We start from the raw sequence: 27,522 nt of genomic DNA, 5'->3' as shown, positions 1-27,522 counted from the left end.
CTAGCACAAAGCCCCTGACGCCAGGGCCCTGATCATGCATTAACTTACACAAGTGCATAAGTTTACTGCCACATGTAGATCCAGCATGTGCATAAGTGTATGGAGAGTTGGGACCCAGCTAAGCAGGGCTTAGTTGGTGCATGACCTCTTATTTGCCCTCTTGGAAGTTTATCCTAGGCTGGTAAATGACCAGTGGCTCGTTTCAAAGAGCCAGCACTTCACCAGTTGTTTCCATATGCTTTTGCAACATCCGTCTCTTTCTCCCCACCCTTGCAGATCTGAATCACCTCCAGCTCTCTGCATGCTGTTCCCTGGCTCTGAAAATGCCTCTGTCCATCCCCCACTTAGTCTGCCAGTGCTGCTTTTGGTGCAGAAGTGCCACACGACGGGCATTTTCTACCACACTCTCAAACTGGTGAGTAGATGAAATGTGGTGTTGGGGCACCAGGGCACCATCTCCTACTGTGTCTGTCTTTCAGTATCTCTTTTTTAGGTTATGCCTTCTTACTCTGCTTTTGGTGGAGAGATGAGAGTAAAGCAACACACAGCATAACATAAGCAAGTCCTTCCCAAGGGCTGCACCTGTTTAACTAAAACCTGATTGGCTTGCAAAGACTCCAGCCAAATTAACAAGATTTATATCACAAACAAAAGGGCAATGGGAGAAGACAGTAAAAACATCAGTGTTTCATCCCCCTTCCGGGCCTGTGCAAGTAACAACGGAAAGGGGCTTACGTCTGCAAGTTTATGGAGATGAGATATACACAGCTGGGAAATGTTAGACACACACGCACACATGCTTGGTCCAGCGTATTACTAATGAATCTCTTGATTGTGTGTGCACACACTTGCTCTCTTGCACATGCACACTGTTACTGTTACTAATAAATCTCTCCTTCAAGGAGGACCAACAGATTCATTCTCTTAGCCATGCACTCGCTTGCTCACACTCTTACACATTCACTCACTTGTTCACAGTCTCTTACTCTTACATGCACTTGCTTCTGTACACACCCACACATGCATTCGCTTGCTCAGACACACACTCATTCACTTACATGTGTGTTCTCTCACAAATATTCACACATGCATTGGCTCGCTTACTCACATGTTTGCTTGCATTTGCGTATTCTGACCCACGCACTTGTTTACACACACTGACACATGAACGCATTTGCTTACACACATACACACAGAGGCCCTGACGACTGAGTTATTAATGAATCTGCTGCAGCTCAAGAAGAACCAGGACACACACACACACACTCTCTCTCTCTTTCAAGTAGCACAACCCAGTTAGTTCCCCCGCTCCCTCGGAATGACCTTGCTCAATACCTATCACTTCGGAAATTGCAGAGCTGTATTTCTTTCTTCACCCAATATCAGCTCCATCTGTAAATGCTTCACACAGTAGCCATGGCCCTGTCAGGTAACCTAGCAACAAATAGCCCTGGCACTTTCTGCCAGAAGACAGGCCATGCCCTCTCCCACTGCTGTGCCCTGGGTAGCGATGGTGTGAAGATGGCAGATGTACTGAGAACCACAGCAGCGTGGGACATAGCCAGGGATGGTTTGAGATAGAGGTGTGCATATTTAGGCTAGGGTTTATGTACTCCTGAAAATTCATGGATGTTGGGTGTCTAATTCCCGTAGGTTTCCTAATATTGTTGGCAGGCCAGAGCTCAGCCCTGTAGGCTGAAGGGGTTCCTGGGTTGCAAACGCAGACACTAGGAGATCAGTTGCAGGCTTTGTGTGTCAGAGACAGGTAGCCAGGGGAAACAGTCTTGAATGGGACCCTGAGAGGGAGCAGAGAGACAGAGCTTCTTGGGCACAGAGCCCACGGGAGGGGCAGACATGGGGATTTTGCAGCAAGGAGCCAGTTTTCTGTTGTGTCTGCTATATTCAGGTAAACAGGACTTTGTGCCCTTTCTTTGCCAGATTGTATCAATTATAATAATAATAAATCCCTAGCCCTTATCTAACACTTTTCATCTGTTCATCTCAAAGTACTTTGCAAAGGAGATCAGTAGCATCATCCCCGTTTTACAGATGAGGAAACAGGCACAGAGAGTGGAAGGGACCTGCCCAAGGTTACCCAGCAGGCCCGGGGCAGAGCAGGGAATAGAACCCAGGTGTCCTGAGTCCCCACTCCAGTACTCTGTCCACTAGAACACAGAGCCTCAGGTCTCCAGAACAGACTGGGCTTGTAGCATTGACTTCTCCTCCTAACAGAAACAGCCCTGTGGGGCTCTGGAGAGTGGAGAAGCACTCCAACTGAAGGGGCAAGAGCATCAATCTTTACTATCTCATTCCAGTGTCCCCCATCACCAGCGGTCTGGGGGAGTCCTGGCAGAGAGCCCTGGGCTCTGACTTTCCCTTTTCTCCCCATAGAGTCCCTCCAGTACAGACATATTGGGGATGAGGGAAACTTGCCATTCCACTGTCCTTGTGCCCCGGAGCTGTCACTCCAGCCCCGGTAGCAGGTCTGTAGCCCAGTTCCTAAACCCTGCTTTGGCTGAACGAGGAAGGAATTGGAACTGGCTCACCGGTACAGCCATGGGGGCTCAGAGAGATGAGCGTACCTGTGCCTTCTTCCCCCTAGGTCTGTCCGCAGCAATTACTATGACCTGCTGGGAGTCAAACAAGACGCCACCATGGAAGAGATCAAGCAAGCCTTCTTCGCCAAGTCAAAGAAGGTACGGGATGTGACTCTTGCTATGCCAGTGTTTGTCATTGTGGGCCTGGCCTGGCTAACAGGGTGTGAGAGCTGGCAAAGGCTGGGGAACTGCATCCTGGCACAGCACGTCTGTTTTAGTGGTTAAGCTTAAGGCCGGGGAGTCAGGATCCCTGGGTGATGTTCCTGGCTCTACAAGGGGAGTGCGGGGAGTCAGTTTCTGTTCTGGCTCTGAAAGAGAGTGGGTTAGAGTAGTAATAAGAAGAATGACGGTAAAACCTTATCTAGCACTTTTCATCAATAGATCAGGGCTGGAAGTCGGAACTCCTGGGTTCTCTTCCCAGCTCTGGGAAGAGTGTGGGTTTAATACATGGTAGTGGTAGACCCTGGCCAGTTAAACAAATAGGGTATGGGGCTTCCCCGCTTCTCCATCCTTCATCTAGCCCTTGCTGTCTCTGCTGCCAGTTCCCATCAGCCACCAGAGCAAATAAATGATGATCAATTCTGCTTGGGATATTTGACCCTCTGTGACCTCCACTCCCAGTACTAATGGGGCCCCTGTGTTACGCAAGCAGCAAATGGTACCGGGAATGCAGGAGCCTGTGCTGAGCTGGGGGAGGATCCCAGCCCAGCCAAGGCAATTGTCAACACCCCCATCTGTTTGGAAATCACATGGAACTTCCTAGCAAAAGGAGGTTTGAAAAAGCTTTCCTCCTACCATTAACTCTTTGCATCCTGATGCCTTTGAGCATTCGATACATTTTGCCATTCCCCTTCCTCCCTGAAGAGGGCACTGCTGGGCAGGAAGTGTTCAGAGGGGGACCCTGTGTTGCATTCCCAAAGGGAAGAGGCAACATTTTAGTTGGGTTTTCCAATCTGGTGCAGCGTGTGCGCGTACGTGTGTGTGTGAGAGAGACATCAAGAGATGCAGAATAAGACTGGAATTAAGATGTAATTTTTTACCAGTAAGGGAAATGAACCACTGGAACAACTACCCAAGGACTGTGGTGGATTCATTGCTAGGAATGTTTAAATCAAGATGGATGTTTTTCTAAATCATCTGCTCTAGTTCAAGCAGCTGTTAATTCTGGGACATCCTATGAGGCCTGTATTATACAGGAGGTCAGATTAGATGATCACAGTGGTACCTTCTGGCCTTAAAAATCCACGAGTCTACCACTTCCCATGGAACTTTGTTCCAGTGGTTCGTCACCCTCCCTGTTAGAAACTTGTGCTTTTCTAATTGGAATGTGTCTGGCTTTAACTTCCAGCCATTAGTTCTTGTCCTGCCTCTCTCTGCTGTAATCAAGTCTAGTCTCAATCTTTTTGATAAGTTAAACACATGAATCGCCTTAAGTCTTTCACTGTACGTTTTTTTCCCTGTCCTCCAATCATTTTTGTGGCTCTTCTCCTCCGCCCTGCTCTGACGTCAACCTGGTTCATTGTTAAGCCCCTCAAAGCGCCTCTGACATTTCCTGTTAGAGGGCACCCAGACACTGCTCCAAAATATCCTCCTGCTTGGGCACCAGCTATGGCTTTAGCATTTGATGCCCGCTCCACTGCTCCCAGCTGGCCTAGGAATTTCCTCCTTGGCTATCATCCTCACGCACACCTTGTGAACACTCAGCCCCAGTTGTTAGTCACCATCGGAGGAAATCTGGCTGAACCTTATCACAGCCGCTTGCATGCATTGTGTGTCCAGACAACGCTGACAGCAGGTGTGCAAAGAGCTGGCTGTGTGGGGGGGCAGCTGTGTCTCGGCTGAATATTAGGTTGAGTGTGTAGGCTCAAGCCTGAAGGCAGACATACACAGAGAGTCTTTTTGGTATCTCTGTCTATGGTGCTTATCTGGCCCTCATCCCCACAGCATCTGAGCACCTCCCAATGTCTCTCTCCCTACAGCCCCCTGTAAGGCATGGCAGTGCTGTTATCCCCATTGTACAGTCGGGGAGCCAAGGCAAAAAGAAGCTAAGTGACTTGCTCAGGGTCACTCAGGGAGTCTGTGGCAGAGCAAGAATTGAACCCAAGTCTCCTGAGTCCTAAAGCAGCGGCTTAACCACCGGGCCATCCTTCCTGTGCTTGCTGCTTGTAGGGATTTAGGTCTCAATCCCGCACATTTTTAAGAACTCTGGACCCAGGCCCATACAGAACTTAAGCATGTGCTTGCCTTTAACTCCTGCTGGTGTCCAGTAGAACATGGTTGAGCATATGGTGTGGAAGCTGTCTGGGACAGGGACTGTCTTTGTTCTGTGTTTGTACAGCGCTTGGAACAGTGGGGTCCTGGTCCATGACTGGGGCTCCTGGGTGGTGGCATGTAATGGGACGTCTGCTCCTAAATCAATTAGTTGGTTTCATAAATCCCACCCCATGGGTTTAAGAGAAGGGCCAGAACCTGCATGCTCTCTGATTTCTATCAGAGTAGCCCCTGGTGGAGATTGGGGCACCCATCATGTCAGGTGCTGCACGGATCACCAGCTGAGATCAGGACTCCAGTTATGCTGGGCACTGCACGGATCCCCAGCTGAGATCGGGGCCCTGCTTGAGCCAGGTGCTGCACGGATCCCCAGCTGAGATCGGGGCCCCGCTTGAGCCAGGTGCTGCACGGATCCCCAGCTGAGATCCGGACCCTAATCGTGCTGGGTGCTTCAAAGATCCAGAGTCGAGATCAGGGCTCCCAGTGTGCCAGATTCTACATGGATCCCTAGCTGATATCAGAGCCCCCATAGTGCTGGGTGTTGCATGGATCCCCAGCTCAGAATTGGTCCCCCGTCGTGCTGGATAGTGCACAGACCCTCAGCCAAGATTTGGGCCCCGGTCTTACCAGGCGCTGTGCAGACACAAAGTGAGACAGTCCCTGCCCCAAAGAACGTGCCATTTAATGATACAAATGGGGGAGGGGGGGGCGGGGAGAGGAACTGAGCCATCGAGTGGGGAAGGAATTTGCCCAAGGTCCCACATCAAGTCAGCAGCAGAACTGGGATAGAACCCATCTTCCCTACACCCCTGTTGCCTTAGAAATGCAGCCACCTCTGGGGTGGTACACAGCAGCTGTTGAACAGCACCACTCCACAGTAGCTGGGAATAATAAGCTGCCAATTCTGAGTTGCCTACATGTCAAGTCCAGGAGAGTGGCATCTTAATTAGAAAAGAACGAGGAGACTTGATTGTTTAATGTGAAATAACTGGGAGAAGATGTTAAGAAATAATAATAATGTAGTTATGCTCCTACAGAAATGTGCTCTGCTTTGCCTCTAGCTGGGTGCCTTGTGTATTGTCATCAGGGCTGCTTTAATTGGTTGTTTATGGCTTTATTTCCCCCTCAAAAAAACTTTTCCCAAAATAGAAAGTTACAAATATACGAAGTAGAGCAAATGTGAGATAAGCAAACCCAGCCAAGTTTTGTATTACATCCAGTCTCTTGCCAAGCCACTGGGATGAGGGGAGAGGAGGCAGCTCTACAGGAAACAACCTTACAATATTTTGATGTCCTCATAATTGTTGTAGGTTAAGATGTTGACTAGTGATTTTTTTCAGCACCCCAATTTAAGACACCTGAAAGAGGCCTGATATTCTAAATAAGGCTGAGAATTGGAACTCTGAAGTTGAGGCCCTTTAAAGGTGGGACAGGGTCTGTCTCTTTGCTCAGTGTCTGGACAGTGCCTAGCACAGTGGGGTCCTGCACTGGACGTCCTGGGTGCTGACTTTTCACTTGTGCTCATAAGTTAATTAGTTGATTTAAAAAATCTCACCCCATTGTCCAGGGGCTACTTTGATGCAAACGAATAAGAGAGCAGGCAGGTTCTGTCCCTTCCCTTGAACCTCTGGGGTGGGATTTTTGAAACCAGCTAATTGACTTAAGAGCATGAATCCAGTTAAAAATCAGTACACAGGCGTCCCCTAGAAAATTGTGCTTTAGAAAATCTTGAATTTACTATTTAAAGCTTTGCAAATTTGTTGCTATGTGTATTAACATAGGAATTTCAGGCCCCAGCTGAGATTTGGGCCTCCATTGTGCCAGGCACTGCACAGACCCTGACCAAGCTCGGGAGCCCCATTGTGCTGCGTACTGCACAGTTCCAGCTGAGATTGGTGCTCTTGTTGTGCCGGGCGCAGCACAGGTGCAGAGCAAGAAACAGTTTGTGTCCCAGATGGCTTACAGTCTAAGTGGACAAAGGGTCAGACGGGAAACTGAGGCACAGAGCTGAGAAGGGACTTGCCCAAGGTCAGTGGGAGATTTGGTGATAGAACCCAGGTGTTCTGAGTCCTAGGCCATGTGCCTCCCATAAATACCTAAAGCACAAGACAGAAATATGTCCAGGATATTATTATTTATTATTTGCTTGTATTACCATAGTGTCAAGGAGCCCCAGTCATGGACTAGACCCTGTACAAACAGAACAAAAAGACAGTCTCTGCCCAAAGAGCCGACTGTCAAAGTAGCAATTCACACACAAACAAGGGAATCTAGCTTGACATCTCTTTCGAACCATGGTGGGCGGGTGGCAGACAAGAAGCAGGTGAGCTGAGAATGCTACTATATAGAAATATCAGTGGCGTGGGAGCTGTTTGGCCTGGTCCTGCCAGATACCACCGCATAAACCCTTGCGTTGTAACATGTATCATCTGATTTCAAGAGCTCAATCTTCTCAGAAAGATCAGGAGGTGACTTATTACTGTATGTTGTATGTAAGTGCCTTCATGGGCAGAACATACCAGGTGCTAAAGCGGCTTTAGTCTATCACAGAAAGGCTGAATGAGAGCCAATGGCTGGGAGCTAAAGCCAGGCACATTCCAATAAGCCACAGATTTTTAACAGTGAGTGTGATTAACCGCTGGAACAAGCTGCCAAAGGAAGTGGTGGATTCTCTAGCTCTTAGTGGCTTCAAATCCAGCCGGGCTGCCTGTCTGGAAGAGGCTTTCATCATACATAAGTGACTGGGCTCAGTACCGGGGAAGTGGGTGAATTTCTCTGGCCTGTGTTATCCAGAAGTCAGGCTAGGTGCTCTAATGGTCCCTTTCAGCCTTTGAACCCATGAGGCAACGCAGGCCCTTTGATGTGGCTGGAAGATGTTCCCCAGACCAGCAGCTAATCCCTTTGTTGTTTCCTCCTGGGGCTTCCATGTTAGCAAGCCAAGATGTTCCTGTCTCTGCCAGTGCCTGGGGATGTATGTTGATTTTTAGGGAAGAGGAGGTGTGTGTTGGTGACTTCTGAAGCAAAATACTTGTTTTAAACCTTCCCCAGCTTAAAAGATATCGGGTCAAGGCCAGAGAATCCCCCAGGGATTCCTGCCTGCAACCCAGAGCCTCTGCTTGAGCTAGAGCATCATTTAGAAAGAGATGCCCAACCTCGATTTCAGGACTCCACATGAGGGCGACGCCCCTGTGTCCCTTGGGACTGTTGTCTCTTGGCCCAAGCAGCAATATGTGGGGCCTTGCTGGTGTGTCCTTGATAGGGGGAGAAGCAGATTTTATGATAATGGAGTCAAGTATCAGAGGGGTAGCTGTGTTAGTCTGGATCTGTAAAAAGCGACAGAGTCCTGTGGCACCTTACAGACTAACAGAAGTATTGGAGCATAAGCTTTCATGGGTGAATACCCACTTTGTCAGATACATGCTTATGCTTCAATACTTCTCTTAGTCTATAAGGTGCCACAGGACTCTTTGTCGCTATGATAATGCAGTGACTGATCCAGGACTCAATTAACAATTTAATGAAAGAAGTGGAATATAATTAATGCCAATTTATGTGGGTTAGGGAAAATAGATTCTGTCAAACTAACTTGATGTCTTTTCCTGCTGAGATTACAAATTTGATTGATAAATATCAGAGGGGTAGCTGTGTTAGTCTGGATCTGTAAAAGCAGCAAAGAATCCTGTGGTACCTTATAGACTAACAGACGTTTTGGAGCATGAGCTTTTGTGCGTGAATACCCACTTCGTCGGATGCAAGAGCTTGACTGATAAAGGTCATAGTGCTGATGTAATAGACTTCTGTCCGGCATTTGACTTGGTCCGGCACGACATTTTGATTAAAAAGCTTGAATGATACAAAATCAACACGGCACACATTAAAGGGATTAAAAGATGGCTAACTGATAGGTCTCAAAATGTAATTGTAAATAGGCAGTCCTCTCTGAGCAGGTGCAATCTAATGGGGTCCCACAGGAATCAGTTCTTGGCCCAATGCTATATACCATTTATCAATGACCTAGAAGAAAACATAAAATCATCACTGGCAGATGACTCAGAGATTGGGGAGTGGTAAATTTTGAAGAGGACTAGTCACTGATAGAGCAACCTGGATCTCTTACTAAGCAAAAGCTTGGTAAACTGGGCGCAAACAAAGAATATGTGTTTTAATGTGACCAATGTAAAGTTATACAATAAGGAGCAAAGAACGTAGGCCATATTTTCAGGATGCAGGACTCTATCCTGGGAAGCAGTGACTCTGAAAAAGATGTGGGGATTGTAGCTTATGATCAGTTAAACATGAACTCCCAGTATGATGCTGTGTCCAAAAGGGCTAATGCAATCCTTGAATGTATAAACAGTACAATCTCAAATAGGAGTAGAGAGGTTATCTCACCTCTACATTTGGCACTGGTGCAAACGCTGCTAGAAACCTGTGTCCACAATTCAAGAAGGATGTTTATTAACTGGAGGGAGTTCAGAGAAGAGCTACAAGCATGGAAAATGCCTTGTATAGATTGACTCAAGAAGCTCAAGCTGTTTATCTTAACAGAGATGGTTGTGGGGTAACTTCATCCGTCTATAAGTACCTACATGTGGAACAGAAGTTTGATAATAAAGGGTTCTTCACTCTAGCAGACAAAGGTCCAACAAAATCTAATGGCTGAAAGCTGAAGCTTAGACAAATTCAGACAGAAAATAAGGCTCAGTTTTTTGCCAGTGAGGGTAATTAACCATTGGAACAGCTTCCCAAGAGCTGCTGTGGATTCTCCATCACTGGCAATTAGATGTCTTTCTAAAAGATCTGCTGTGGTTCAACCAGGAATTAATTCAGGGCCTCCTGTTCTATACAGGAGGTCAGATTAGATGATCACAGTGGTCCCTTCTGGCCTTATTATCTATGAAGTTATGAGTCAGCTATTTCTGTAGTGCAAACCTGTATATTTACAAGGAATGTCCACAAAATCCTATTTCCCTGAAGACAATAGAAATAAACAGTAGGAGGCAGTTTCCAAGCCTACCATTCCAGCCAGTCTGGTGCCCAAAAGAAGCACTCTCTCGTGGCTTCCTCTCAGAGTCATAAGAACGGCCATACTGGGTCAGATCAGTGGTCCATCTAGCCCAGTATCCTGTCTTCTGACAGTCGTCAATGCCTGATGCTTCAGAGGAATTTATCAAGTGATCCATCCACTGTCATCCAGTTCCAGCTTGTGGAAGTCAGAGCCTTAGGGACACCCAGAGGATGTGATTGTGTTCCTGACCATCTTGGCTAATAGACATTGATGGACCTGTTCTCCATGAGTTTACCTAATTCTTTTTGAACCCAGTTAGATTTTTGGCCTTCACAACATCCCCTGGCAACAAGTGCCACGGGCTGACTGAGTGTTGTGTGAAGAAGTACTTTCTTGTTTGTTTTAAACCTGTTAACTATTAATTTTATTGGGTGACACCTGGTTTTTGGAAGGGATAAATAACACTTCCTTATTCAATTTCTCCACATCATTCATGATTTTATAGACCTCTGTTATATCCCCACCTGAGTCATCTTTTTTTCAAGTTGAACAGACCTAGTCTTTTTATTCTCTCCTCATATGGAAGCTGTCCCATACCCTAATCATTTTTGTTTCCCTTCTCAGTACCTTTTCCAATTCTATTATATCTTTTTTGAGCTAGGGCGACCAGAACTGCATGCAGAATTCAGGGTGTGGACTTACCATGGATTTATATAGAGGCATTATGATATTTTCTGTTTTATTATCTATCCCTTTCCCAATAGTTTCTAACATTGTTAACTTTTTTTATTTCTGCTTCACATTCAGCAGATGTTTTCAGAAAACTATCCACAGTGACTTCCAGATCTCTTTTTTGGAGTGGTAACTAATTTAGACCCCATTGTTTAATATGTATAATTGGGGTTATTTTTTCCAGTGTTCATTACTTTTCATTTATCAAAATGGAATTTCATCTGCCATTTTGTTGCCCAGTCATCCAGTTTTCTGAGATCCCTTTGTAACTCTTCACACTCTGCTTTGGACTTAACTATCTTGAGTAGTTTTATATCATCTGCAAACTTTGCTGCCTCACTGTTTACCCCTTTTTCCAAATAATTTATGAATAAAGTGAACAGCAGTGATACCAGTGCAGATCCTTCATAGCCTTGGTATCTACCTCTCTCCATTGTGAAAACTAACCATTTATTCCTACCCTTTGTTTCCTATCTTTTAACCAGTTACTGATCCAAGAGAGGACCTTTCCTCTTATCCCATGACTGCCTACTTTGCTTAAAAGCCTTTGGTAAGAGACCTTGTAAAAGGCTTTCTGAAAGTCCAAGTATACTATATCCACTGCATCATCCTAGTCCACAAGTTTATTGTCACCCTGAAATAATTTTAATAGATTGGTGAGATATGATTTTCCATTTTCCATTAAAGCTGTGTTGACTCTTCCCCAACATACCATGTTCATCTATATCTCTGATAATTCTATATTTTAGTATAGTTTCTATCAGTTTGTCTGATACTGAAGTTAGGCTCCCTGGCCTGTAATTGTCCGGATCACCTCTGGAGCCTTGTTTAAAAAATTGGTGTTACATTCGCTATCTGCCAGTCATCTGGTACAGAGCCTGATTTAAGTGATAGGTAGCATACCACAGTTAGTAGTTCAATTTCATATTTGAGTTTCTTCAGAACTCTTGGGTGAATACCAGCTGGTCCTGGTGACTTATTACTGTTTAATTTATCAATTTGTTCCAAAACCTCCTCTAGTGACACCTCAGTCTGGGACAGGTCCTCAGATTTGTAACCTAAAAAGAAGGGCTCAGATGTGGGAATTTCCCTCACATTCTCTGCAGTGAAGACCAATGCACAGAATTCATTTAGCTTCTCCGCAATGGCCTTATCTTCCTTAAGTGCTCCTTTAGCACCTTGATCAGCCAGTGGTGGCATCACTGATTGTTTGGCAGGCTGCCTACTTCTAATATACTTAGAAGAAAATTCTGTTACCTTGCTAGTTGCTCTTCTTGACTTGCCAGCATTTGTGTTCTTTTCTGTTTTCCTCAGTAGGATTTGACTTCCAATTTTTAAAAGATGTCTTTTGTCTCTAAATGCCTCTTTTATTCTATTGTTGAGCCGTGGTGGCATTTTTTTCGGTCCTCTTCCTGGTTTGGGGTTTTTTTGTTTTTATTTCGGGTATATACATAGTTTGAGCTTCTATTATAGTAAGTTTCCATGCAGCTTCCAGGCCTTTCACTCATGTGACTGTCTCTTTTAATTTCCATTTAACTAGCCTCCTCACTCTAATGCAGTGTTCCTTTTTAAAGTTAAATGCTACTGTGGTGGGTTTCTTTGGTATTTTCCCCCATACAAAGATGTTAAATTTAATTACATTTAATGGTTAATGGTTAATTACATTTAATGGTTGCTATTATCAAGTGTTTCAGCTATATTCACCTCTTGGACCAGAGCCTGTGCTCCATTTTGTACTAAATCAAGAACTGCCTCTCCCCATGTGGGTTCCAGGACTAGCTCCTCCAAGAATCAGTCATTAATGATGTCTAGAAATTTTATCTCTGCATTCCATCCTGAGGCGATATGTCCCCAATTAATATGGGGGTAGTTGCAATCCACCATTATTATTGGGTTTTCTGTGTTTGTAGCCTCTCAAATCTCCCTGAGCATTTCACAGTCACCCTCATCATCCTGGTCAGGTGGTTGGTAGTATATTCCTACTGTTATACTCTAATTTTTCAAGCATAACATTTCTATCCATTGAGATTCTTTGATACAGTTTGATTTGTTTGATATTTACCTTACTTGATTCTGCTTTCTTTCATATATAGTGCCACACTCCCACCAGTGCAACCTACTCTGTCATTCTTGTATATTTTATACCCTGGCATTACCAAGTCCCATTGATTAGCACCATTTCACTAAGTTTCTGTGATGCCAATAATAGCAATATTATCATTTAATACCAGGCTCTCAAGTTCACCCATCTCAGTATTTGGACTTCTTGTATTTATATACAAGCACTTATAAAACTGGCCAATATTTAGTTGTCTGCTTTCATGTGATGTAATTGAATGGGATTCTTTTTTCATTTGACTGTTTCTCTTCAGTTCCTCCCTGTTCTTTATCAACTTCTATCCTCTCCTCTTTCCTAGGATATAAAGTATCCTCTTTAATAAGTCCTCCTCTAAAGGGTGTGTCTATCTGAATCATGTGCTCCTCCATACCTCTCAGATTTTCCCCAGCTCTTAGTTTAAAAACTCCTCTACAACCTTTTTAATTGTACATGCCAGAAATTTGGTTCTTTTTTGGTTTAGGTGGAGCTAGGGTGACCAGACAGCAAGTGTGAAAAATCGGGACGGGGGTGGGGGGTAATAGGAGCCTATATAAGAAAAAGACCCAAAAATCTTGATCATTGCCTGTTAGGTTCACTCCCTCTGGGGCACCTGGCATTGGCCACTGTCGGTAGACAGATACTGGGCTAGATGGACCTTTGGTCTGACCCGGTACGGCCATTCTTATGTTCTTATGTAAATCGGGACTGTCCCTATAAAATTGGGACATCTGGTCACCCTAGGTGGAGCCCATTCTTCCTGTATAGGCTCCTCCTTTCCCAAAAGATTCCCCAATTCCTAATAAAACTAAAACCCTCTTCCAAATACCATTCTCTCATCCATGCATTGAGACTCTGCAGTTCTACCTGTCTAAATGGCCCTGCATGTGGAATGCTACCATGTGCTTCTCTCCCTTGCTTGCTTTCTGATTCCTTTCACACACACTCAGACAGCGGTAACCAAACCAAGACTCCAGCCCCCCTGTTTGCAATCAGTCTCCAGGGAAACCTCTCAAGCCACATGGCTCAGCTTTTCTCAGGCCTTGCCATGCTGGTCCATTCCTTGGGCAGTGGCTTCTATTGTTTCAGCTATGAATATACAAAGGGTCATTTAATTGCTCCCTCATTTAGCCTGAGTGAAAAGTGCTGGAAGGCCCATCAGCTTTACCAGGATCTGTGATTACACAGAGATTAAAGACACACTTGCTGGCAGCCACCAGCACCCTCTATCATAACAGCACATCTCTGCAATGGTTAACCACTCTCGCTGTTAAAAAAGATTTCCCCTAATCTGAATTTTTCCATCTTCAGCTCCCAGCCCTTGTATCTCATTCTGTCTTTGTCTACTGGATTGAAGAGCCCTCTGCTCTCAGAAAGCTCCTCTCCATGGAGGTGCTTATAGACCAGGGTCAACTCATCTCTTTATCTTCTCTTCAATAAGCTAAATAGATCAAATTCCTTCAGTTTCACTTCAAGGCAGGTTCTCCAGACTTGGAATAATTTGTAACCATTTTGTTCATGTCTGAAGGACCTGTGTGGCTGATTTTAATGCACTGTGCCAGAGAAGGAGAATGGCTCAGATGTTAGAGCACTAGGGAGACCTGGTTTCAAGCCCCTGCTCAGCCACAGGCTCCCTGTGTGACCTTGGGCAAGTCCCTTAGCCTATCTGTGCCTCAGTTTCCCCATCTGTAGAATGGGAATAATGATCCTTCCTTTGTCTATTTAGACAGTGAGCTCTTCAGGGCAGGGACTATCTCACAGTGTGTGTCTGTGCAGCACCCAGCATGGTGGGAAGCCCCAATTCCGGGCTGGGGCCCTTTTTCTGGGTAAGGGTCTATGCAGTGCCTGGCACGGCGGCAGGCTCAATTCTGGTCAGGGTGTCTTGTGCAGCAGCCGGCACTGAGTGGGGCCCTGATTCCAGGCATCTGTGCAGCACCTGGCATGATGGGAGCCTCACAGGGGATTATGAGGATAAATATATTAAAGTCTGTGAAGCGTTCAGATACTACAATAATGGGATCATATAAATAGCTAGATTGGGTTGGTTATACACTCAGAATTGCACAGGAGAGGGGGTTGCATTTGGGCCACTCAGCCCGGTGTGTCTCAAGATCTGCTGGTGAGGGGAGATCTCGTAGAGCATCAGACAATGATGCCTGCATGTGGGCTGGCTGCAGCATCAGTCGAAGCTAGTCTGCAACTGGGAGGAAGAGACCCCCAGGAGTCTGTCCCTGCTCCAATCACTCATGTCTCTCAGTGCAGTCTTGATGGGACTCCCAGGCTGGGAGGTTTCTGAGATATGCTCTGCATTTAAAGTTACTAGGAGTAGGATGACAGCAGGGAAATGGGCATGGGCTGGGACACTGGGATGAGATTTTAAATGTCTGGTGGAAATGCACCCTGGGAAATCTCTCTGTGCAAAACAGGAGAGATGTGGGCGAGGCAGTGGAGTGGGGCTTAGAACATCAGGATTCAGTTCCCAGCTCTTCCACAGACTTCCTGAGTGACCTTGGGGAAGTCACATCATCTCCCTGGGAATCAGTTTCTCCATGTGTAAAGTGGGGATAATGATCCTTCCTTTGACTGTTTCGATTGAGAGCTCTTTGGACAGGGACTGCCTGTCACTGTGTGTCTGCGCAGCGCCTGGCTCACTGGGGGCCCTGACCTCAGTGGGGATCTGCACAGCGCCTGGTACAATGGGGGCCCTGATCTCAGTAGGGGTCTGCGCAGTGCCTGGCCCACTGGGGGCCCTGACCTCATAGAATCATTAGGGTTGGAAGGGACCTCAGAAGATCATCTAGTCCAAAGCAGGACCAATCCCCAGATTTTTACCCCAGTTCCCCAAATGGCCCCCTCAAGGATTGAACTCACAACCCTGGGTTTAGCAGGCCAATGCTCAAACCACTGGGCTATCCCTCCCCCTCAGTGGGGTTCTTCGCAGCGTCTGGCACGATGGGGCCCTGATCTCATTTGGGGTCTGTGCAGCGCCTAGCACACTGAGGGCTCCGATTTTGGTGGGGGTCTATGCAGCACCTGGAGTGATGTGGCCCTGATATCAGCCTGGTTTCATAACAGTCAACACGTTAAGCCAAGTATCCCAGTGGAGCAAGGAGTTATATCCTCAGTCACCCACGTCAAAGGAGCATGCACACTGAAACATGCCCGACCATCTGCGTGCAGCTGTTTCTGTCCCTTCCACGTGTGCAGGAAGCAAGAGCTCGACCCTGGGGCCCAGCCTTTAACAAACCGCTTCCAAGCAGCACACAACTCTCCGGCCAGCAATCAGTTGGAAGAAGCTCCCAGCTTCTGGGCAGGGCCAGGAGCTGCAGCCGTGAAGTCTGTAGGGACATGGTTTCAGGGCTCAACTCCCTCACTGCATGAGGAACTTCCTGGGAGCAGAGGGCAAAACACTTGGGGACTGGCCTGGAAACGTGGGGGCTGCTCCTCAGCTGGGGCCAGTCTCTAGAGCTCTAGCTGAGGATCTCACCCAAATGCTGTTGGAGAGCCCCTCCCCCTGCCCCATAGGGGGGGCCATTCCCAAAGATCCTTATTTCTGCCTACCACATGATTCCACTCCACCTGCGCCTAGCAGTGACATCCCCTCCAGCAGCTGTTGGTTTGCAGGGAAACTGGTGCAGTATGTCCGGCATGTCCTCTGTTTCTGGCCATTTTGAAGTGAAATAAACATTGGGGGAATTTTTCGGTGGCCACTTTCCAATGTGGAAGGGGCTTATCTGTGCTGGGCATATTTTGGGCACATCCAGAAGGGACTGTCTCATTATTGTTTCTATGACAGCCGTGTATAGAGGCTCTGACTGAGATTGGGCCCGCTGCTGTGCCAGACCCCAGCTGAGATGGGGGCCCACATTGTGCTGGACCTGCCCAGATACCTAATGAGAGAGATTCCCTGCTCCAGAGAGTTCATAGTCTAAATACACAAAGAATTAGTCTGCCTATTTTACAAGCGGGGAAAGTAAGGCACAGAGGTGACATGACTTGCCCAGGATCGGAGTCTGTGGCAGAGCCGGAAATTGAACCCCAATCTCTTGACTCCCAGCTCGGTGTCTTACCCACAAGGCCTTTCCCATTCCTCCTGTGTTTCAGTTCTTTAATCTCTGTTCCGCTAGCATCTGGAGTTGCATGGGCCTATGCGACAGACCCCACTCTCTGGGTGGTGCCGGTGGGGGATGGCTGCTCTTAGCTCAACCACTCCTGATCGAGGAGACCACTGATTCCTTCGCTCCCGGTGGGAAACCTAAGCTGCCTCTCTGCCCAGCTCCCTGCGCAGCTGGGCCAGGGAATCTTTTCACGGCAGCTGCCTTCCAAGGTCCAAGTTGTGAAATGATTGGTCCCAAAAAAGTGTGCCTCCCCTTCCTAAGAACACAGTTTGCCGGGAAGGAATGCTGTGTGTATGCATGGGGGGCGGCGGGAGGGGGGCGGGAAAGGACAGGAATGCTAGGGGCTGGGGGAGGCATTCAGAGCAGATTGCCTTGGCACATGCATTAGCTGATGGGGGGCCCCAGTCTCTGATGCAATCTCTGGGCACTACCGTAATCTATTTTAGGGTTTTCTCCTGCTTCCCATCACCATCACATCTGGGTGCCTTCCACCTAAAATCAGTGTTGATAGCAAAGTCATGTCCTGTCCCTCTCTCTCAGAATCCCTTCTAGGAACAGCCCCGTGCCTTGTGCGGACCTCAGGGAAGAGTTACCGTCTGGCCAGCTCCCGCCAACCCTGTCTCTGGCCTCCAACGCCAGGCCTGAGCTGTTGTTTGCAATTGCTGAGAGTTTGGCTGGCCGGCAGGGCCACGTGCCTGGAGTGTTCTCCCTCCAGCCAAGCAGGGCTCCGTTCGCTTGTTGCTCTAACGCTGGGGAGGGGCGTGTGTCATAAACTGGCAAGAGCGAACACAGCGATGTTGAAATGTCTTTGGAGACAGACGGCCTTTGATCAATCTTTAACTGAGCACTTTCCCACTCCCTGTTTGGCTTGACCGGCTTGGCCTGAGGAGATGGTTAACATCGTGTTAGTTATTGGGGGCACATTCCTCTGCTCTATTAGCCGCCTCTCCCTGACCCCGGCTGGGCGCCAGGCAGGCGACCTGCGCAAGCTCGTGGACTCACGCACACACACTCACTCTCATGCACTCTCACATGGGCAGCTCACACCCTTGCACACACTCACCTACTCACCCTCATATGCTCCCACGGGCACCTTGCACAGGCACTCTCGTGCACTCACGCTCACATGGACACCCTTGTGCACACTCACATCCCACTCTCTGCAGAACAGCGCCCCCTAAAGTTGCACTGTGGCATTGGGGTCAGCACTGACTGCAAAGGGAGAGAGCTCTTACCCCAAACTTTCCTTGCATTAGACCCCAGTCTCCCATCCTGCTACCAAACTAGGGTGACCAGATGTCCCAATTTTATAGGGACGGTCCCGATATTCGGGCTTCGTCTCATATAGATGTCTATTACCCCCTACCCCCGTCCCTATTTTTCATACAGTACTTACTGTCTGGTCACACTATACCAAACAGGCCCTGCACTACTTAGCATGATTGACTGATACCCCAGTGGCACGGCTGCTGGGTGTGGTGTTTGGCTCCGTGGCTTTAACACTGACTCTCCTGCTACAACATAGCAAGTGAGCGTTAAGTCTGTGGCGAGCCATAGTGAACACAAGGACTGTAATCCCGCTCCTTAGAGGTTACCTAACACAGGAAATCTCCCCGAGCCAGGAGGGGAGCAGCACCTGCTAATGTCCTGCAGAGCCTCTTGGGCCTGAGTATCTGTCCCCATTGTGCCCACACATCTATGCCAAGCACCTCATTGTCAGTAATCAGCTGCCTGGGAGGCAGGGAAATACCATCCTTATTTTACAGGTGGGAAAATTGAGGCATGGCTTTTCAGAAGGGCAGAGCACCTCCCACAGAGGCCAGATTGTCAAAGGAGCACTGTGAGGGGCTGAGGTCTCCTGGGCCTTGTTTAGGTGCCAACCTGAAAAGCTTGGGTCCAACTGTAGGTGCCACACCACTGAAAATTCACCTTGAGAAATCCCAGTGTCTAACCCGGACTACTGCGGCACCAGTGTGGGCTAGTTCCATGGGCGTGGCTACTTGCAGGAGGGTGTGGCTAACCTGGGTGCCCAGAGCCAGGCATATTCTGCAGTGGAGAGACACCCACAGCAGCTCACTCCACATGGAGGCTGGAGCAGGGAAAGGAACCCAGGATTTGCGAGTCCGTTAGCGCCCTGCCCACCAGGTTGTGCTGCGGCTGCTAGCTTGCTCTGACCCATGAAGGGGAAGCAGGGTGGAGTTTAACCTGCTGCTTAGGAAGTGGCACTTTTGCAAACTTGGATGTAATAACAGGGAAGTGGGTCAGCCCTGGACCTTGTGTCGGGGCAGCCTGCACAGTGCCCAGACTGCAGGGTGCCCCCTGCACCTTGGCAGATGGGCTGTAGGGGGCACCTTCCCAGAACCCAGGCTATGGGAGGCATGTTCCAAAGCAGCAAAGGGGGGGCTTTCCTGGGCCTGAGGGTCCCTTCCCAAGGACTACAGAGCCCCGCCTCTGATGTTAACCCTGAGAAGGCACTGGAGCTGTGCCCAGCTGGGCTGCTGCAGAGATGGGAGCCATGATGGCTTGCCATGCCCCAAGGCCTTAGCCCTGTGCTCTGAAACCTCAGCTGGAGCCCAGGTTAGAGACAGTGATATACAAAGGCCTGTTTATTTGCTGCTTATTCCTATTAAACTGCCTCAGGACTCCTGGGTTCTAGTCCCAGCTCTGTCCCTGACTCCCTGTGTGACTTGAGGAAGTCCCTTGGCCACTCCATGCCTCAGTTTCTCTATCTGTGGATTAGCAATCTCCCTCTCCCCATGCACCGAGACCCTTTGAATGGAGTGAGAGCTCCCTAACTGCTGTTTCTCTGCCACAGTCTGGGGAGGCCCCTGGGTAGGGGAAACTGATCAGCGGTAGAACGCGCCAGGGACCGGTCTGCAGCGGCTTAGATGCAGGCGAAAGGGGAACAGCTGGAAGCAAAGGGGAGGAGAGGGACTGGCACCAGCAAAGCAGGGAAAGGTTCAGCTGCAGGCATTCAAGAACACCCGCTGCCCTGGCCCAGCTGCTAGCAGGGCCACCCGCTGGCATGGACAAGCAAGGTCCCAGGCACCTGACTGTCATTCAGAGCATGCTGGGAGTCCTTCTGTTAGAGACGAAATCTCCATTGAACTCTGTAGCTACACCTTGAGCCAGGTCGGGTCTGTGGGCCCAGCCACCCTGCTCCCCTCTGCCAGCCGAGTCTCCCTGACAGCCAGCAGAGGGTGCTACAGCCAAGCCCAGCACTGTGTTGGCATGCCGGGATGGATTCCAGGCTCGGCCAGCCTGGAGCTGCCCATTAGCCAGGGTATAAACATAGAGCAGCCTCAGAGAGCCCAGGTAGGCTCTGTCTGCCTGTTTCTGTGGCACAAGGGCACGCAGCCCTGGTGCCAGTCACTTTGTTACTGCTGCAGCACGCTTTCACCAGAAGCGTGGCTGCACTTAGAATCATAGAATCATAGATTATTAGGGTTGGAAGAGACCTCAGGAGATCATCTAGTCCAACCCCCTGCTCAAAGCAGGACCAATCCCCAGATCCCTAAATGGCCCCCTCAAGGATTGAACTCACAACCCTGGGTTTAGCAGGCCAATGCTCAAACCACTGAGCTGCAAAGTGCTTCCGCTCTGACTGGGGTGTGGGTCACGCTCGCAGCTGTGCAAATGGCTGTGCAAGGTGCTGGCAAATCAGGCAAACATGAAACATGCTGCACTGCTGTAAAATATGGCTGGCACTGGGACAGTGCATGCTGAGGAGAATTGCTTGGTCCATGAGGGGTTTGCACTGGTGCAAAAGTGCAAGCTAGGCCAGATGAGCCGTGTGTGTGTGAATGCCGTGAGTGCACATGCTCAGCGTGCAGTGTGAGTGCGCATGCAGTGCGGATGTCTAGTGCGTGTGCATGTTCTGTGTGCGGTATGTATGCAGTGTGTATGTGGTGTACAGGATCCCCTCCAAGTCCATTCCCCAGGGCTGCATTGTGAAATGTTCTCATGGCTGTTGTGAATTGCCCCCCTGGGGGTACCGCGCGTGCAATGATTGTGCAGCGCCAGCTGAGGGAGTTTGGAGGGGGACAAGGGAGGGAAAGGCTCCAAACACCAAAGAAGTGAAGGAGCGTTCCAGTCCCATCTGGATCTGGGGAGCTCAGCCCGGGCCCGGTGCTAGTGGGCTCCAAATCTGGTCCATCAAGAGGGAGCCGCCCACTCATTCCCTCCCTGCCTGCCTGCCTGGGACAGTTAATGAGATGGGAAGGTCCATCTGTCGGCTCTTTCCTGTTGCTTTGAAACAACAACCTCAAGGCCTCACTTCTTGCGTCAAATTGTTTAACTAGCGAAAAACCCCTTAATGAGGATTTATAGGCTTGTCAGGCGCACAGGGGCATCTTAATTCCTTAGCGTCTGCCACGTCTTTCCTCCTCCATGCTCTAATGAAGTGGGGCCACGTGCATCAGCTGGGATCGGGGTGTGGTTGGAGTGCCCTGAGATGTGGCAGTTAGCCAGCAGTGCAGATCCCTCCCCTCTGTTGCCTAGGTATCCCCGTGGGGAGAAAGCAAAATGCTGGAGATGCCTGGGTTCTGTTCCCAGCTCTCTAGGAGGGGAGTGGGGTCTGGTGGTTACTGCAACAGGCCTGGGAGTCAGGACTCCAGGGTCGTGTCTCTGACTCTGGGAGGGGAGTAACGTCTAATGGTTACAGTGGTGGGGGCTGGGAGCCAAGACTCCTGGCTTCTATCCTCAGCTCTCAGAAGTGCAAACATCAGCTTTCTGATTTGTGCTGGGGAGTTTGTTCTCATAGGAAATTGATGACATGAATTGCTGGGGAAGGTGGAGTTTCATGTCTTTCTATGCCAGGCTCTCACCCGGCACAACAATGGGCAACACTTGGGCATGGAGATGCTGCCAAAGAGACTGCTCCCACATCCTGAGTGGAAAGACAAGATGTGGGCATTTCCCACTCTCAGAAACCCCCAAAGGAGGTTGAGCAGAGTCCCAGGACAGATGCACTCCCATCACAGTCATCCCTAGGAGCACAGGGTGCATGGCATGGTCCGCTGGGCTGCAGCCTGCTCTGGGGTGGAGTACAGTAGCAATGCACTGAGGCAAAGCCCTGCTCTTTCAGGGGATCAAGGTGCTGAGAGCACCTGTGACTCCCAAAGAAAGTAATTGATGGCAGACTGACCATGGGAGGGACCTGGTGGGCGTGACATGGCTGTTGGCCTATCACACCTGTGCAATGGATGCACCAATGCATCCTGGAGCTCCATCCATGCTTGCACTAATGCCTCCCATAATGCCCAACTGTAGGAGCAGGAACAACCAGAGGCAAGGCCTGCATGGTGGGAGCGAGCTAGCCACAAGTGGCAGCTACTGCAGCAGTGATTCCTATCTCCACCAGCTCAGCCAAAGCTACAGGCTTGGCCCCCAGCCACTGGCACCCTTGCCATGGACAGCAGCCGAGTGTGCATGGAACTTACAAGCATTGCAAATGGAAGCCACTGCAGCAACAAGAGTGAGCTGCGAGAGAGATGGTGTAGGACAGCGTCCTGGAGAATGCCCTTCTGCTGGCAGTTCCGGAGCCGAAGGAAAATCCATCCTGGATGAAGGGGCTGCATTCTGAGCAGGCTTCTTCACCCACAGTTCTGTGACTCCCAAGACGCACCACCCAGCTGGGTCAGAGGAGGTTTGTAGACTCATGCTTCCATTCTTCTCTACAGGCAGGATTCCCCAGCTGGACCACATCTCCCAGGGCACAGTGGGGGCCCCGATCTCAGTCGAGGTCTGTGCAGCATCCATGGGGCCCCAGATCTTGACCAGGTCTAGCGCCTGGCACAACAGGGCCCTGATCTTTAGACACTACCACAAAACCTACAATAAAGGGACTGTTTTGTCACTGATTTCAGCTGAAGCAGGATCAAGCCCTTAGCTTTTAAACAGTAAAGCAAGCCTTTGAATCACCAATGAAATCGTACAAAACACCCTGTCCACGATAATATTTTTGTGCCTGCAGAACGTCTGCGGCTCACTTACAAACCCGCTCTCCAGAGCGATGCTGGCATCACTCAAGGGCTCAAACCAAGATGTTCCAGGGTGATAAGGGACTGGAAATTGATGCTGTTATTTTTTTCTTTAAGCAGGAAAAAGGCTCGTATTAATTCCAGCTGCATTAGGAACAGAAAAGGAGCAGTACTTCAGGCTGGGCAAAGAGTGTATTCGCTTTCTATGTGGGATCTGATTCCCATTTCCACCAGTTTGTTCCTTATTCCTGATTGCCCTCACGCATATAGTGGGGTTCAAGGAGAAGCCTCTGGACAGGCTATTCCGTAACTGTCTACTTTATTGTTATTCATATTACAGTAGTGTCTACAGCAGGGGTCTCAAACTCAAATGACCCCGAGGGCCGCATGAGGACGAGTGCATTGGCCCGAGGGCCGCATCACTGACACGCCCCCTTGCTGCCCCTGGCCCCACCCCCAATCCACCCCTTCCATGAGGCTCCGCCCCTGCCCTGTCTCTTCTCCACCTCCTCCCCTAAGTGCGCGGCTCCCCGCTCCTCCCCCCTCCCTCCTGGAAAGTGCTAAGCACCACCAACAGCTGTTTGGCGGCTTGGCGGCGGGAAGCGCCAGGAGCCCTCTGATTCCCAGCCGCTGCGGGCAGCTCGGAGCCTTCTGATTCCCAGCCGCGGCTGGGAGTTAAAGGGCTCTGGGCTCCCCGCCGCGGGGGGCAGCTCGGAGCCTTCTGATTCCCAGCCGCGGCTGGGAGTTAAAAGGCTCTGGGCTCCCCGCCACCGCGGGCAGCTCGGAGCCTGCCGCGGCTGGGAGTTAAAAGGCTCTGGGCTCCCCGCCGCCGCGGGCAGCTCGGAGCCTTCTGATTCCCAGCCGCGGCTGGGAGTTAAAAGGCTCTGGGCTCCCCACCGCGGCGGGCAGCTCGGAGCCTGCCGGGGCTGGGAGTTAAAGGGCTCTGGGCTCCCCGCCGCCCGCGGGCAGCTCGGAGCCTTCTGATTCCCAGCCGCGGCTGGGAGTTAAAAGGCTCTGGGCTCCCCGCCGCCGCGGGCAGCTCGGAGCCTTCTGATTCCCAGCCGCGGCTGGGAGTTAAAAGGCTCTGGGCTCCCCGCCGCCGCGGGCAGCTCGGAGCCTTCTGATTCCCAGCCGCGGCTGGGAGTTAAAAGGCTCTGGGCTCCCCGCCGCCGCGGGCAGCTCGGAGCCTTCCGATTCCCAGCCGCGGCTGGGAGTTAAAAGGCTCTGGGCTCCCCGCCGCGGCGGGCAGCTCGGAGCCTTCCGATTCCCAGCCGCGGCTGGGAGTTAAAAGGCTCTGGGCTCCCCGCCGCGGCGGGCAGCTCGGAGCCTTCCGATTCCCAGCCGCGGCTGGGAGTTAAAAGGCTCTGGGCTCCCCGCCGCGGCGGGCAGCTCGGAGCCTTCCGAGTCCCAGCCGCGGCTGGGAGTTAAAAGGCTCTGGGCTCCCCGCCGCGGCGGGCAGCTCGGAGCCTTCCGATTCCCAGCCGCGGCTGGGAGTTAAAAGGCTCTGGGCTCCCCGCCGCGGCGGGCAGCTCGGAGCCTTCCGATTCCCAGCCGCGGCTGGGAGTTAAAAGGCTCTGGGCTCCCCGCCGCGGCGGGCAGCTCGGAGCCTTCCGATTCCCAGCCGCGGCTGGGAGTTAAAAGGCTCTGGGCTCCCCGCCGCGGCGGGCAGCTCGGAGCCTTCCGATTCCCAGCCGCGGCTGGGAGTTAAAAGGCTCTGGGCTCCCCGCCGCGGCGGGCAGCTCGGAGCGTTCCGATTCCCAGCCGCGGCTGGGAGGTAAAAGGCTCGGGGCTCCCCGCCGCGGCGGGCAGCTCGGAGCCTTCCGATTCCCAGCCGCGGCTGGGAGTTAAAAGGCTCTGGGCTCCCCGCCGCGGCGGGCAGCTCGGAGCCTTCCGATTCCCAGCCGCGGCTGGGAGTTAAAAGGCTCTGGGCTCCCCACTCTAGAGCCGGCCCTGGTGGGGGAGCTCCGCGGGCCGCAGGGAAGAGCTCCGCGGGCCGCATGCGGCCCGCGGGCCGCGTGTTTGAGACCCCTGGTCTACAGGGTCAGACAGAGATCAGTTCCCTGTGATGCTGGGCACTGCGCAGTCACGTAGTGAGACAGCCTCTGTTCCAAAGTCGTTTACAGGCGAGGGGAAATGAAGCACAGAAAATGGGACTATCATACAGGGAGCCAGTGTCAGAGCCAAGGATTGAAGCCAGGAGCCCTGATTCCAAGCCATCCTGCTCTAATCACTAGACCCCACTCCCCTACCAGAACCAGGAGTAGAACCCAGGTCCAGGAGTCCTGACTCCCTGCTCTAACCACTAGATGCCACTCCTCTGCCCAGAGCTGGCACTAGAAGACAGGTGTCCTGGCTCCTGTGCTGTTAACCACTTACAGCAAGCTGGTTCTGTTGTGGAACACAGAGGATAAGATGGGCCCCTGTGAAGTTGTAGCATTTGAAGGTTGTTCCAGCTTCAGTATTTCTGGAAGGCAAGCCAGCAGCCCCTGCTTTATTTGTGTTGCTCTTCCTACTGCTGCTACTGCTTAGCAAAGCTTCCCTTCTGGACCATTAAGAAGCCGGCTGGAATATCAGTAGCAGGCGTGACGCATGCCAGCCAATGGGATAGACACACGAGGTCAGAACCTGAGCTGGCTGCTGTGCAATCCTAGAATCATAGAAATGCAGGGCTGCAAGGAACCTCAAGAGGTCACCTAGTCCATTTCCTTGTGTTGGGGCAGGACCAAGTAAACCTAGACCATCCCCATCCAGCCTGTTCTAAAAATCCTCCAGGGACACAACTTCCCTAGCTAACCTGTTCCAGTGCTTCACTAGAGAAAGTCTCTCCTAATAGCTCCCTGACTCTTTTGTGTCCTACCCTCAGTATTTGAAGACTGTTATCATGTCTGCCCTCAGCCTTCTCTTCCCTAGACTAAACATGCCCAGTACTTTCAATCGTTCTTTATAGGTTTTCTAAACCACTGATCATTTTTTATACTCTCCTCCGGACACTCTCCAGTTTATTCACATCTTTCTTAAAGTGCAGTGCCGAAAACTGGACACGGTACTCCAGCTGAGGCCTCCCCAGGGGTGAGTAAAGCAGGGCAGTTATCTCCCATGTCTTACATATGACACGCCTGTTGATACATCCCAAAATGAAACTTGCCTTTTTCTCAACAGGGTCACGTTGTCAACTCAGATTCAATTTGTGATCCACTAGACCCCTCAGATCCTTTGCTGCAGTACTACTGCCCAGTCAGTTCTTCCCCACTTTGTATTTGGGCATTTGATTTTTCCTTCCCAAGTGTAGTACTTTGCACTCGTCTTTATTGAATTTCATCTTCTTGATTTCAGACCTGTTCTGCAATTTATGAGTCAGGAGGGGGCCCCAATCTCGGTTGTAGTCTGTGCAGCACCCAGCACAATGAGCCATATCCCCGTCCAGGTCTATGCAGTGCCTAGGACGATGTGGGGTCTGTGCAGCACTGAGCACAATGAAGGTCCTGATCTGGGTCAGAGTCTGTGCAGCATCTGACCCAGTGGGGGCCCCAGTCTCAGTTGGGGTCTGTGCAGCACCCAGCACAACAGGGAACCCTGATCTGAGTTGGGGTCTGCATAGCACCTGATATAATGAGAGCCCCAGTGCTGGTCAGGGTCTGTGCAGCACCTGGCACAATGTGTGGCCCTGGCCTGGGTTGCGGGTCTGTGCAGCACCCAGCATGATGGGGCCTCAAGTTCAGCTGAGGTCTGTGCAGCACCTAGCACAGTGGGATACACATAATTGTAATGGGAGTCTGGCTGCAAACGCTGCCTCTGCTGGGTCCCACTCAGTTGAGTCTCCCAGCCTGAAGTGCAGGGGTCCAAATCAGCCAGGATCCTCCTGTGCCATCTGGCCAGCCCTGTGGAGCAGCCGGGACAGCCTCTCTCTAGTCCCAGATGCCATTACCCAGCAGGGAGGAGGCTTGCCTCATGCCCCCCCCTTTCCCAAGGCTGGCTCTTGTCACACAAGTGGAGAGCTGGGTAGCCAAGCTGAGCCCCAACCCACCCACTCGTCTGGATCGCAGCCCTGCCTGTGGCTTCCCATTACTCACCCATGCTGGGGCTGGGCTGGCTCCAAGCTCCAGAGCCAAAGCGGAGAGCAGGAGCCCAGTGAGTCAGCAGGGACCAGAGCCCGACATCTGTGCCCCAGCTGCCGGGGGTAGGAGTCTGCAGAGAAGGATCCTTGCAACCCCTGCTGTCTGCAGCCTGGACCACTCCCTGCGGCAATTTGTAGAAGGGCATTTTGGGACAGGGTCAACTGGGCCCATGACTCTGCAGGCCAAACCCTCTCCCTGTCTGTGGGAGCAGGCTGAAGCTCACCAGTTCTGCCCCACTGCTTGGGCAGGGGAATGGGACATAGGAGAGCATCCTGCCCTGGATCCTGTTGGGGTGTCTCTTTCTGTGCTGGGCAGGAGAATGGCGTGTAGAGGATGATCCTGCCCAAGGGGGATGGGCCCTGCTGCTGCTGGGGTGTCTGTCTCTTACCTCCCATGCCCCTGTGATAAGTATTCCAATTTAGCCCCCCATGGAGGGGTTTACCTTTAGGGGAGAGCCCTATAGAACTGAAGAGGGGATAAGAGCTTCTATCTACAGGGGTTTTCTCTTTTCATATTCAGCCCCAGTGGGTGGTTCCCGACCCCCTATAGAAAAGGTCTGCTTCTTCATTGAATCCTATCAGGTTCTATAGAACCCTCTTGGCTTC

At 50.6% G+C, this 27,522-nt stretch overlaps 1 protein-coding gene across 5 annotated transcripts in view; it reads left to right on the top strand.

The window, feature by feature from the left end:
* DNAJC4 (DnaJ heat shock protein family (Hsp40) member C4) overlaps nt 1–27,522 on the top strand; it is an 80,548-nt gene that overhangs the window by 23,345 nt on the left and 29,681 nt on the right. For 4 of the 5 annotated variants that reach the window (XM_045022773.1, XM_045022771.1, XM_045022772.1 and 1 more), the window contains 2 exons: nt 277–415; nt 2,603–2,696. In XM_045022773.1, coding sequence (XP_044878708.1) covers nt 324–415; nt 2,603–2,696 — 186 coding nt within the window. In that variant the 5' untranslated portion in view covers nt 277–323. The remainder of the gene's footprint in view (nt 1–276; nt 416–2,602; nt 2,697–27,522) is intronic. The other variant, XM_045022774.1, reaches the window with a different exon arrangement.

This window comes from Mauremys mutica, chromosome 7 (assembly GCF_020497125.1).
Source record: "Mauremys mutica isolate MM-2020 ecotype Southern chromosome 7, ASM2049712v1, whole genome shotgun sequence".
Taxonomy (NCBI): domain Eukaryota; kingdom Metazoa; phylum Chordata; order Testudines; family Geoemydidae; genus Mauremys; species Mauremys mutica.
The sequence above is the reverse complement of the archived record's forward strand: the minus strand, read 5'-3'. Positions and strand labels throughout refer to the sequence as shown.